The following is a 12,990-nucleotide window of genomic DNA, read 5'->3' as shown; positions in this document are numbered from 1 at the left end:
TTCAGGCTGCAGAATGAGAAACCTAGGTTCGAATCCCGATTCCGCCCTCTGCAACCTCTGCCTCCCAGGTTCAAGCGTTTCTCCTGCTTCAGCCTCCTGAGTAGCTAGGATTATAGGCGCCCGCCACCACGTCCAGCTAATTTTGTATTTTTAGTAGAGATGGGGTTTCACCGTGTTGCCCAGGATGGTCTTGAACTCCAGACCTCAGGTGATCCGCCCGCCTCGGCCTCCCAAAGTGCTGGGAGTATAGGCGTGAGCCACCGCACCTGGCCATTAAGAACTAATTTCTTAGGTGTAAATAATTATGTTTAAAAAAATAGGTATCTCGAGGCAGGAGAATAGTTTGAACCCAGAAGGCAGAGGTTGCAGAGAGCTGAGATGACACCACTGCACTCTAGCCTGGGCAACAGATTGCGACTCAGTCTCAAAAAAAAAAAAAAAAAAATGGTATCTCCAAGAGATACATATAGTTTCTTATTTCTGGATAAAATATAATCTCCAGGATTGGCTTTAAAATTATGTAGGGTGGTTGCACACATAGGTACTTAGGTTATTCTGTATAATCAACTATTTGACTCATTGACTGGCACAGAGAGGGTAGTCAAGGTTCAATAAAATTAAGTTAAAAAATGCTGGGCGCGGTGGCTCATGCCTGTAATCCCAGCACTTTGGGAGGCTGAGGCAGGTGGATCACCTGAAGTCAGGAGTTTGAGACCAGCCTGGCCAACATGGTGAAACCCCATCTCTACTAAAAATACAAAAATTAGCCAGGCGTGGTGGAGTGTGCCTGTAGACCCAGCTAGTTGGGAGGCTGAGGCAGGAGAGTCGCTTGAGCACCGGAGGTGGAGGTTGCAGTGAGCAGAGGTCATGCCATTGCACTCCAGCCTGTGTGACAGAATGAGATTCTATCATAAAAAAACAAAAACAAAATAAAACAATTAAATTAAAAAAATAAACACAAAACAGAAAAAATACTCACTGAAGCCCCTCCCTGGTCAGGGCACTGATTCCAGCCCAGCTTCTTGCCACTGCCTAGCCCATTCACACGCATGGTCTCACTTTTCCAATGAGTTTTTATTAGCAGGTAAGTCACGATTTAGGATCCCGGGGTGGGGATCACTAGGTACTAGGTCCCCCTTCACCATCCTGGGAGAAGGACAGAGGACAGAAGACAGGGAGGTACAGCCAGTTCAGATCTTCCCGGGAAACGTGCCTTCAGCCCGTTGCTCGTCCCAGTCTGTGACCTGTGGAAAGACAGTGTTATTCCCACCGCGGTAGGGAAACCGCATGGGGGGACTTCTTATCTTCCTCACTTTGCCCACCTGTTTGTTCAACCAATATCCACAGGTACCTGCTGTGTGCCAACCTCTATTCCAGGGGCCGGGGAATCAGCAGTGACCCCAAAAGACAGAAATCACTGTTCTGAACAAGCTGACGTGCTGGGAGGAGAGTAACAGGCAGCAGGAAAACCCCAGGCCCACTGCAGAGCTGTCGATGGGGAGATCTGTCACTGTACAGAGCTCCAAGGGTGGGCCCTGCTTTGAAAACCTCATGTCAACACTATGCTGTTTGTCCAAATAGGGGAGATGGAATAGCAGGCAGCTGTGAAAAAACAAAACGAGGCTGATTTATGTTCTGGCATGAATGGCATGATCTTCAAGATATACAGTCAAGTGCAAAAAAGGTGCCAAACGGAATACACAGTGCAATCCCACCACTGACCACAGGCAATGCTTAGTATAAATGATGATAGAGGCTGGGTGTGGTGACTCAGGACTCACGCCTGTCATCCCAGCACTTTGCGGGGCCAATGTAGGAGGACTGCTTGAGCTCAGGAGTTTGAGACCAACCTGGACAACACAGCAAGACCCCCATCTCTACAAAAAACAAAAAACAAGCGGGGCATGGTGGCTCATGCCTATAATCCCAGCACTTTGGGAGGTGGAAGTGGAAGGATCGCTTGAGCCCAGGAGTTTGAGACCAGCCTGGTGAACGTGGCAAAACCCTGTCTCTACAAAAGATACAAAACTTAGCCAGGCATGGTGGCATGCACCTGTAGTCCCAGTGACTAGGGAGGCTGAGGTGGGAGAACTGCCTGAACCCAGGAGTTCGAGGCTGCAGTGAGCTATGATGCTACCATTGCACACTGCCCTCCAGCCTGAGTGACAGAGCAAGATTGTCTCTCTAAAAACAAAAATAAAAATAAAAATAAAAAAAAGATGAAAAGGCCCATATAAGGCCTATGTCAAATTAACACTCCCTGAAAGTAACACTCTACTCTGTGGGCCTCACAGGCAGTTACAAGCATAAACGTTTTTATATACATATGTGCTCACATTTTATGCTATAAGGCAGGGGTCCCTGAGCCCCAACCAGGTACTGGTCTGTGGCCTATTAGGAACTGGGCCGCACAACTGGAAGTGAGCGGCAGGTGAGCGAGAGAAGCTTCAACTATATTTACAAGCACTCCCTAAGGCTCAAATTACTGCCCGAGTTCCACCTCCTGTCAGATCAGCGGCGGCATTAGATTCTCACAGGAGTGCGAACCCTATTGTGAACTGCGCATGCCAGGGATCTAGGCGGTGCGCTCCTTATGAGAATCTAATGCCTGATGATCTGTTACTGTCTCCCATCACCCCTAGATGGGACCATCTCGTTGGAGGAAAACAAGCTCAGGGCTCCCACTGATTCTACAGTATGGTGAGTTGTATAATTATTTTATTATATATTGTAATAATAGTAGGAATAAAGTGGACAATACATGTAATATGCTGGACTCATCCTTACACCATCCCCAACCCTGTCTGTGGAAAAACTGTCTTCCATGAAACCCGTCCCTGGTGCCAAAAAGGGTGAGGACCACTGGTGAAAGGAACAGTGGATGAAAGCATGGACAATGGAGAGACTGAATCTGAATCCCTGCTCCATCACTTCCGAGCTGTGTGACCTTGGGCAAGTTACTCAACCTTTCTGGGCCTCAGTTTCCAATTCCGTAAAATGAGGATACTAACAATAGTACCTACCTCATACGGTTGTTTTAGCATGTTGACCTCATGTGATGTAAAGTGCTAACATGGCCGGGCACAGTGGCTCACGCCTGTAATCCCAGCACTTTGGAAGGCCGAAGCAGGTGGATCACCTGAGGTCAGGAGTTTGAGACCAGCCTGGCCAACATGGTGAAACTCTGTCTCCACTAAAAATACAAAAATCAGCTGGGCGTGGTGGCAGGCGCCTGTAATCCCAGATACTCGGGAGGCTGAGGCAGGATAATTGCTGAACCCGGGAGGCGGAGGTTGCAGTGAGCTGAGATTGCACCACTGCACTCCAGCCTGGGAGACAGAGCAGCAAGACTCCATCTCAAAAAAACAAAAAAAACAAAAAAAAACAAAGTGCTAACAACATAGCTGGCCCATAATAAGTGCCATCAGTGTATGCCTACTTTATTTACATACACACACCACACCATAAAAACTCCATCCTTGCAAATTGACTCCTACTATATAGATTGTTCTGCAACTTGCTTTTCCTGTGTCTTAGCATTCTTTCCGTGTGCCAGCACGTAGATCACCACAGTCTCCATAAAGACTATCAAGATAAATGTTTTAAGTTGGGTTATTTCCAAATATTCCCCATTACAAACAGCTCTGCAATGGGCATCTTTGTACATGAAGATTTTTGTAGCATGCCTAGATGTGGAATTGCCAAGTTAAAGAAGGGTAATTTTTTTTTATTTTGAAAGATTCAGCTGGATGTGGTAGCTCACGCCTATAATCCCAGCACTTTGGGAGGCTGAGGCAGGCAGACTGCTTTGAGCTCAGGAGTTCGAGACCAGTCTGGGCAACATGGCGAAACCCCATTTCTACAAAAAAATACAAAAATTGGGCCAGGTGTGGTGGCTCATGCCTGTAGTCCCAGCTATTCAGGAGGCTGAGGCAGGAGAATTACTTGAACCCAGGAGGCAGAGGTTACAGTGAGCCGAGATCATGCTACTGCACTCCAGACTGGGCAACAGCGTGAGACTCAAGAAAGAAAAGAAAAGAAAGAAAGAGAGAAAGAGTGGGAGAGGGAGAGGGAGACAGGGAGAGAGGGAGAGAAGGACAGAGGGAGAGAAGGAGGGAGGCAGAGGGAGAGAGGGAGAGAGAGGAAGTGGGGGGGGGAGAGAGAGAGACACAGAGAGAGGCAGGCACAGTGGCACATGCCTATAGTCCCAGCTACTCAGGAGGCTGAGGCAGGAGGAACACTTGAGCCCAGGAGTTCGAGTCCTGCCGAGGCAACATCGTGAGACCCTGTCTTTAAAAACTTGTTTTTGTTTTTGCTTTTTAAACAAAGGGCAGGGGCATAGCAAAGAGCTATTAAATATTGACAACAGATTTGCTCAGATCAGGGCTGAAGGGACTCTCTTACTGTGTCATTATTTAGAAGTCTACACTGAAGTAGGCAGGGGTGAAATGATGTGTCTGGGACTTGCTTTAGAATACTTCAGCAAAGGAAAGAAGAAAAAGAAAAAGGGTAGATGAAGAAACTGTGGATAAATCTTGATAACTATTCACTTTGGGTGATGGATGTATTTGGGGTCAATGAATTATTCTCTCTACTTTGAAAATGTTCATAATAGGGCGGGGCGTGGTGGCTCACACCTATAATCCTGGCACTGTGGGAGGCCGAGGCGGGTGGATCATGAAGTCAGGAGATCGAGACCATTCTGGCTGACATGGTGAAACCCCATCTCTATTAAAATACAAAAAACTAGCTGGGCGTGGTGGTGCACACCTGTAGTCCCAGCTACTTGGGAGGCTGAGGCAGGGGAATCGCTTGAACCTGGGAGGCGGAGGTTGCAGTGAGCCAAGATCGCGCCACTGCACTCCAGCCTGGTAACAGAGCAAGACTGTCTTTAAAAAAAAAAAAAAAAGAAAGAAAAAGAAAATGCTCATAATAAAAAAGGACAGGACTGCACAGAATTGTGAGCTATACAGGGATGGGAACCCAGTGCTGAGTGTGTATTTGGAGAGTGCATGAGTGAGCTACATCTAGCAAGATGCCCTGGTCACCTCAGCTGAGAGCCCTGACTGGTTGAGAGGCATCAACAGAAGGAGAAAGGGAGGCAGTTCTAGGAGGGAGGAAAGGCATTGAGTCCTGGGACAGTGTGGAGCCCTGTCCTCCCTCTGCCCCTCACAGATGAGCTCCCACCAAGCCACCACGCTCCCCTCTGCAAAGACCCCACCCCAGCATCCCAAGGGCCCTGGTAGGAGGCACATACCCAGGATGTGGGGCAGAGGGACTGGTACACACGCTGGTACCATTCGCACACAGAGACATTGCCTCCTTTAGTGGTCATTGCCTTCTGGCAGCGGTGGAAGTCTGTGAAGAAAGGGGTTCAAGTCAGCCCAGATCAAGAGCTGGAACACATTTTTTTTTTTTTTTTTTTTTTGAGGTAGGGTCTCGCTCTGTCACTCAGGCTGGAGTGCGATGGTGTGACCTTGGCTCACTGGAACCCCTACCTCCTCCTGGGTTCAAGTGATTCTCCTGCCTCAGCCTCTCGAGTAGCTGGGATTACAGGCACCTGCCACCATGCCCGGCTAATTTTTTGTATTTTTAGTAGAGACAGGGTTTCGCCATGTTGGCCAGGCTGGTCTTGATCTGCCTGCCTCAGCCTCCCAAAGTGCTAGGATTACAGGTGGGAGTCACCGCATCCAGCAAAATTACATTTATAAAGATGTTTACAGCCACATCATTTGAAAGAACTCCAAAATGAAAATCACACAAGTGTCCAGGCGTAGAATAAATTGTAGAAAACTGAACAGCAATGAAAATGAGCAAGTTATATGCCACAGCATGTATAGATCTGAGAAGGTATTCGAATGAAAAAATCCAAACACAAAAGAAAACACACAGTATTTATAAAGTTCACAAAGAGGTGAATCTAAACACGGTGGTAGCTGCACATGGTGGCTCACACCTGTAATCCCAGCACTTTGGGAAGCCGAGGCAGGTGGATCACTTGAGGTTAGGAGTTCGAGACCAGCCTGGACAACATGGTGAAGCCCTGTCTCTATTAAAAATACAAACAATTGGCCAGGCATGGTGGCTCATGCCTGTAATCTCAGCACTTTGGGAGGCTGAGGCAGGTGGATCACGAGGTCAGGAGATTGAGACCAGGCTGGCCAACATGGTGAAACCCTGTCTCTACTAAAAACACAAAAATTAGCCGGGTGTGGTGGCACGTGCCTGTAGTCCCAGCTACTCAGGAGGCTGAGGCAGGAGAATTGCTTAAACCCAGGAGGCGGAGGTTGCAGTGAGCTGAGATTGCACAACTGCACTCCAACCTGGGCAACGGAGCAAGACTCTGTCTCAAAAAAAAAAAAAAAAAAAAATTGGCCAGGCACGGTGGCTCACACCTGTAATCTCAGCACTTTGGGAGGCTGAGGTGGGTGGATCACGAAGTCAGGAGTTTAAGACCAGCCTGGCCAAGATGGTAAAACCCTGTCTCTACTAAAAATAAAAAAATAAAAAAAATTAGCCAGGCATGGTGGCAGGTGCCTGTAATCCCAGTTACTCAGGAGGCTGAGGCAGAGAATTGCTTGAAGCTGAGAGGTGAAGGCTGCAGTGAGCTAAGATGGCACCACTGTACTCCACCCTGGGTGACAAAGCCAGACTCCATCTCAAAAAAAAAAAAAAAAAAAAAAAGCCACGTGCAGTGGCTCACACCTGTAATCCCAGCACTTTGGGAGTCCGAGGCAGGCGGACCACGGGGTCAGGAGATCAAGATCATACTGGCTAACATGGTGAAACCCCATCTCTACTAAAAATACAAAAAAATTAGCCGGACGTGGTGGCGGGTGCCTGTAGTCCCAGCTACTAGGGAGGTTGAGGCAGGAGAATGGCATGAACCTGGGAGGCAGAGCTTGCAGTGAGCCGAGATCACGCCACTGCACTCCAGCCTGGGCGACAGAGCGAGACTCTGTCTCAAAAAAAAAATTAGCTGGGTGTGGTGGCGGGCGCCTGTAATCCCAGCTACTCAGGAGGTTGAGGCAGGAGAATCACTTGAACCCGGGAGGCAGAGGTTGCAGAGAGTTGAGATCGTGCCACTGCACTCCAGCCTGGGCAACGAGAAAGAAACTCCATCAATAACATAACAAAATAACATAATATACATAACATATATACAATAAAATAAAATAAAAAACATGGTGGTAAAACAAAGATGTGAGGCCTTGTGCAGTGGCTCACGCCAGTAATTCCAACACTTTGGGAGGCCGAGGCGGGTGGATCACCTGAGGTCAGGAGTTCAAGACCAGCCTGATCAACATGGTGAAACCTCGTCTTTACTAAAAACAAAAAACACAAAAAATTAGCTGGGCATGGTGGTGGGTGCCTGTAATCCCAGCTACTCATGAGGCTGAGACAAGAGAATCGCTTGAACCCAGGAGGCGGGGGAGGTTGCAGTGAGCCAAGATTGTGACATTGCACTCCAGCCTGGGCAACAAGAGCAAAAAACTCAGTCTCAAAAACAAACAAACAGGCCGGGCGCGGTGGCTCAAGCCTGTAATCCCAGCACTTTGGGAGGCCGAGACGGGCGGATCACGAGGTCAGGAGATCGAGACCATCCTGGCTAACATGGTGAAACCCCGTCTCTACTAAAAAATACAAAAAACTAGCCGGGCGAGGTGGCGGGCGCCTGTAGTCCCAGCTACTGGGGAGGCTGAGGCAGGAGAATGGCGGGAACCCGGGAGGCGGAGCTTGCAGTGAGCTGAGATCCGGCCACTGCACTCCAGCCTGGGCGGCAGAGCGAGACTCCGTCTCAAAAAAAAAAAAAACAAAAACAAAAACAAAGATGTGATCACCCCCAGTTAGTGGGGTCACTTCTCTACTGGGGAGAGCAGGGTGTTGTGTTCCAGACAGGACATAAAGAAGGCAGGGGCCGGGCGCGGTGGCTCATGCCTGTAATCCCAGCACTTTGGGAGGCTGAGGTGGGCGGATCACCTGAGGTTAGGAGTTCGACACCAGCCTGGCCAACATGGAGAAACCCCATCTCTACTAAAAAAACAAAATTAGCCGGGCATGGTGGCACATGCCTGTAATTCTAGCTACTAGGGAGGCTGAGGCAGGAGAATCGCTTGAACCTAGGAGGCAGAGGTTGCAGTGAGCCAAGATCGCTCCATTGCACTCCAGCCTGGGCAACAAGAGTGAAACTCCATCTCGAAAAAACAAAATAAATAAATAAAGAAAGAAAGAAAGAAAGAAAGAAGGTGGGGAGATAAGAGTGTGGGCAACGTCTGCTTTTCTATCCAGGTTATGGTTGCACAAGGGGTTCACTTTAGAATTATTCATTTAGCTGTATATGTTTGTTATGTGCTTTCTGTACATGTTACACTACACACACACATACAGCTTAAAAAAAAAAATCATTGTAGGGGCCAGGCACAGTGGCTCACAACTATAATCCCAACACTTTGGGAAGCTAAGGCAGGAAGATTACATGAAGCCAAGAGTTTGAGACCAGCCTGGGCAACAAAGCGAGACCTCTTCTCTACAAAAAAATTAGCCAAGTGCAGTAGTGTGGGCCTGTGGTCCCAGCTACTCGAGAGGCTGAGGTAGGAGGACCTCTTGAGCCCAGGAGGTTGAGGCTGCAGTGAGCTATGACTGCACCACTGCACTCCAGCCTAGGTGACAGTGAGACCCCATCTCCGGAAAACAACAACAACAACAACAACAAAACATAATAATAATAAAAAATTTAAATTAAAAAAAAAAATCATTGCAGGAACTAAAGTTTATAACCCTGGCCTGGACCTGAACAGCAGGTGATGAGAGGTATGGGCCTTCCAGAGTAAGGATGTTCAGAACAAAAGGGAGGACGCTGGGGTGGATGAGTCCTCTAGGAAGAGGCAAGCGGTGAGTGACTCGAGGTATGTGGCCAGGGAAAGGTCCTGCTTACCCAGGTAGTTCTGCCAGCAGTTCCTGGTCTGGTTCTGGTTGGGGAAGCGGCTGTCAAAAGGGGCAGTCTTGTAGTTCTTGATTTTGGTCTCAATGTCTTCTTCCGCCATGGTGCTGAATCCTGGAGGCGAAAGGAGTGGGTGTTGACAGGGGCCCCAGGGCCCCTCAGCAAGCCAGACTACCCAGGATCAATGGAAGAGGGCAGGCACAGAAGAATGGGCTGAGTGTGGACAAGTTCCTGCCTCTCAACATACACAGAGATGAGGGGCAAGGCGAATTCACATATCTGAATGTGGCGGTCACGGCAGGGTTGGGGTACAACTCCTCAGCAAAATCAAGCCTGGTCCCCAAATAACATGAGCTAACACTCACTGAGTGCTTACTACATGCCAGGTGCTGTTCTACACACATTACTCCTACTTTACTCTAAAAGGTAGGAATTATTACTATCACCATTGCCCAGACGAGGAAGGAACAGGGTGTCTAAGTGACTTTCTAAGGTTAAACAGCATAAATATAAATGGTGGGCTGCCTCCGTTGTTGGCATAATCTACACTGCAAAGATTCTTAATCTTTTTGGTGCCACAAACTCCTCAGCAGTCTGATGAATCCCATAAACCTCTCGCTGAATTTTTTTTTTTCTTTTTTTGAGACAGAGTCTTGCTCTGTCACCCAGGCTGGAGGGCAGTGGTACCATCTAGGCTCACGAACCTCCGCCTCCCAGGTTCAAGCAATTCTGTTGCTTCAGCCTCCCGAACAGCTGAGATTACAGGCACCCGCCACCATGCCCTGCTAATTTTTTTGTATTTTCAGTAGAAACAAGGTTTTTACCATGTTGGTCAGACTGGTCTCGAACTCCTGATCTCAAATGATCCGTCTGGCTTGGCCTCTCAAAATGTTGAGATTACAGGAGGGAGCCACAAAATCCAGCCTGAATATGTTTAAATGTATTTAAAAATTGCATAGGTTCCATGAGTACACGAAGAAGAGAAAAAAACCTGCACAGCATCACAAAGAAAACCAGTTATATCCAGCTGAGGATTCATTAAGGAATACAATTTTTGCCGGGTGCAGTGGCTCACGCCTGTAATCCTAGCACTTTGTGAGGCCGGGGGGGGGGGGGGGGTGGATCACCTGAGGTCAGGAGTTCAAGACCAGCCTGGCCAACATGGTGAAATCCTGTCTCTACTAAAAATACAAAAATTAGCTCGCGTGGAGAGCAGTGGTGCGACCTCAGCTCACTGCAACCTCCACCACCTGGGTTCAATCCCAGCTACTCTGGATGTTGAGGCAAGAGAATCGCTTGAACCCAGGAGGCGGAGGTTGCAGTGAGCCGAGATTGTGCCAGTGCACTGCAACCTGGGCAACAGAGAAAAACATTGTCTCAAAAAAAAAAAAATACAATTTTGAAGTAATCATAAATGAATATAGTACTTTGTGACATTTGCAGTTATAATGTGATATAAGAATATCTGTGATTTTGGGTGGGGCACGGTGGCTCACACCTGTAATCACAGCACTTTGGGACACTGAGGTGGGAGGATCGCTTGAGCCCAAGAGTTCAAGACCATCCTGGGCAACATGGTGAAACCCCATCTCATCTCTACAAAAAAATATTAAAATTGGCCGGGAGCGGTGGCTCACGCCTGTAATACCAGCACTTTGGGAGGCCGAGGTGGGCAGATCGCCTCAGGTCAAGAGTTCGAGACCAGCCTGGCTAACATGGTAAAACCCTGACTCTACTAAAAATACAAAAAATTAGCTGGGGTGGTGGCATGTACCTGTAATTCCAGCTACTCGGGAGGCAAGACCTTGTCTCAAAAAATAAAATTAAATTAAATTAAAATTAGCCAGGTGTGGTGGCACATGCCTGTGGTTCCAGCTACTGAGGTAGGATCGCTTGCGCAGGGAAGCAGAGGTTGCAGTGAGCCGAGATTTCTCCACTGCACGCCAGCCTGGGTGACACAGAGACCCTGTCTCAAAAAAGGAGAAAAAAATAAAAAAAGGAATATATATGATTTTGATTGCTAACAAAATCACAGCTGCTGCTAGTACGACCGAGGCTGTTACCTCAAAAGGTTAGTAAAAACACAGATGTAATTCCACCCCCCACCCCAATTCAAGTACTAGCATTCCTTGAATTCTACCAACCCTGCGGACTCAGGGTTAAAAACCTTTAATATAATGTCTCTGAAGAAATGACAGTGTTCGTCAGGAACCTGAGAGAAAGTGTCTACTATATTCCAGTGAATCCTAGGAGTCGTGGGGCTATACAGAGACTTGCAGAGCAGTGTCAGATTCAAGCGACGCAAGGTGGTGGTGGGGGTCCGGAGCACTAAAACAGTCTTTCGGTGGGGAGGTGGGGTGTAAAACACCAGCTGCTGGGGCACAGACGCAATCGGTAGGATCGTTAGCGGCGAGATCTCGACCCGGTATCTGAGGATGAGGGTGCATCGGAAATGACGCTGCAGCCCCTCCACCGTCCAAAAGGGAGGATGGACTGGACACCCGGGAGCCAGGCTGCGGCCCAGGCAAGCCGCGGGAGGCCACGCCTGTGAATTGGCCGTGAAGAGCCCTGGAGGACAAACTCCTGGGTCAAATCCTGCTCGCTGTGTAGGCTCAGCTAGGTCGCTTGGTATCTCTGAGCCTGTTTACTGACAAAAGGGGATAATCGCAGGCCCTCTCTCACAGGGCTGCTGAGAGAGTTAAATGAATTAAAGTTGTTTGGGACGTTGCCCGGCATCAAGGAAGAACCGTATCATTGTTAGACCTTACGATGAACAGAACAGGGCCCCGGGGCGCAGGGAGGCCGGACGCCGCCAGCCGGAAGCCTCAACCCGTTCTCAGGGAAGCTGGGGTCCGGCTCCTCGGCCCGCTAGACTGGGGTCCCAGGTTCCAGAACCCTCCACACTCACCTAAAGGCACCCCAGATGCAACTTGCAGCTCAATGTCACCCTCAGCAAAGATACCAGAATCGGACAGGAAGCGGAACTATGACCAGCCGGAAGCTGAGCGAGGTGGGGACTGGAGGAGTCTTTCCAGAGGCTAGAGCTCCCTCGCAGGAGGAGGCAACCGAAGCCATTCAAGCCACGCCCAGCAAGAGAACTACGACTTTCTATTGAGTTGAATGCTTGTTCATCATCACTTCTGGCCCAATCGTGAGCTTGCGCGGCTGGGGCTCGGGCGCCTGTGGTTACCGGGTCTTGTCCGAGGGAGCGTTATAGATCCCTGGGCTGGCTGGAGGGTGGGTGCGGGTAAAAATGTCCCAGAGAAACTACTTTTATTCATGCAAGAAATATTTATTGAACGCTTTTTCTGTGTCGGTTATTTCTTTTCTTTAAAAATGTTTTTTCTTTTATTTTTTTAATTTTTTTTATTTTTTGAGACGGAGTCTCGCTCTGTCGCCCAGGCTGGAGTGCAGTGGCGCGATCTCGGCTCACTGCAAGCTCCGCCTCCCGGGTTCACGCCATTCCCCTGCCTCAGCCTTCCGAGTAGCTGGGACTACAGGCGCCCGCCACCGCGCCCGGCTAATTTTTTGTATTTTTAGTGGAGACGGGGCTTCACCGTGGTCTCCATCTCCTGACCTCGTGATCCGCCCGCCTCGGCCTCCCAAAATGCTGGGATTACAGGCGTGAGCCACCGCGACCGGCCCTTTTTAAATTTTTTGAGACAGGGTCTTACTCTATGGTCTCGCTCTGTCGCCCAGGCTGAAGAGCAGTGGCGCGATCTCAGCTCACTGCAACCTCCACCACCTGGGTTCAAGCGAGTCTCCCGCCCCAGCCTTCCGAGTAGCTAGGATTACAGGTGCGCGCCACTACTCCTGGATCCATATATATGCATTTTGTAGAGATGGGGTCTTGCTATGTTACCCAGGCTGGATTCGAACTCCTGGTCTCAAGCGATCCTCCCGCCTCGGCCTTCCAAAGCGTGAGGATTACCGGCGTGACCCACTGTATTCGGCCATCAGGCACTTCTATAAGGGTTGAGAAAGCACGCTGCACAAAACACAGAAATCCCTACCCTTATAATATTAAATAATTAGAGCGCCAATTGTTA

The 12,990-nt window shown here is 49.0% G+C and overlaps 1 protein-coding gene across 5 annotated transcripts; it reads right to left on the bottom strand.

Moving 5' to 3' along the window:
- Positions 1-1,055: 1,055 nt before the first annotated feature.
- Positions 1,056-11,960, bottom strand: COX6B1 (cytochrome c oxidase subunit 6B1). Of its 5 annotated transcripts, none has more exons than XM_077975863.1 (5): positions 11,850-11,960; positions 10,805-10,911; positions 8,936-9,055; positions 5,258-5,358; positions 1,056-1,244 (listed from the first exon to the last, which is right to left on the bottom strand). In XM_077975863.1, the coding sequence occupies exons 3-5, from the start codon at positions 9,042-9,044 to the stop codon at positions 1,191-1,193; spliced, it is 264 nt and encodes an 87-aa protein (XP_077831989.1). In that variant the 5' UTR covers positions 9,045-9,055; positions 10,805-10,911; positions 11,850-11,960; the 3' UTR covers positions 1,056-1,190.
- Positions 11,961-12,990: the final 1,030 nt, after the last annotated feature.

Source organism: Macaca mulatta, chromosome 19 (genome assembly GCF_049350105.2).
Source record: "Macaca mulatta isolate MMU2019108-1 chromosome 19, T2T-MMU8v2.0, whole genome shotgun sequence".
Classification (NCBI taxonomy): Eukaryota; Metazoa; Chordata; class Mammalia; order Primates; family Cercopithecidae; genus Macaca; species Macaca mulatta.
This window is presented reverse-complemented; position numbering and strand designations above follow the sequence as displayed.

Excerpts from the sequence above, each read along its gene's own strand:
- COX6B1 (XM_077975863.1), bottom strand. The coding sequence starts at position 9,044 with ATGGCGGAAGAAGACATTGAGACCAAAATCAAGAACTACAAGACTGCC. Across the intron at positions 5,359-8,935 it reads CTGCTGGCAGAACTACCTGG|ACTTCCACCGCTGCCAGAAG; the intron begins GTAAGCAGGACC and ends CTTTCTTCACAG. Across the intron at positions 1,245-5,257 it reads CCCTCTGCCCCACATCCTGG|GTCACAGACTGGGACGAGCA; the intron begins GTATGTGCCTCC and ends GTCTTTCCACAG.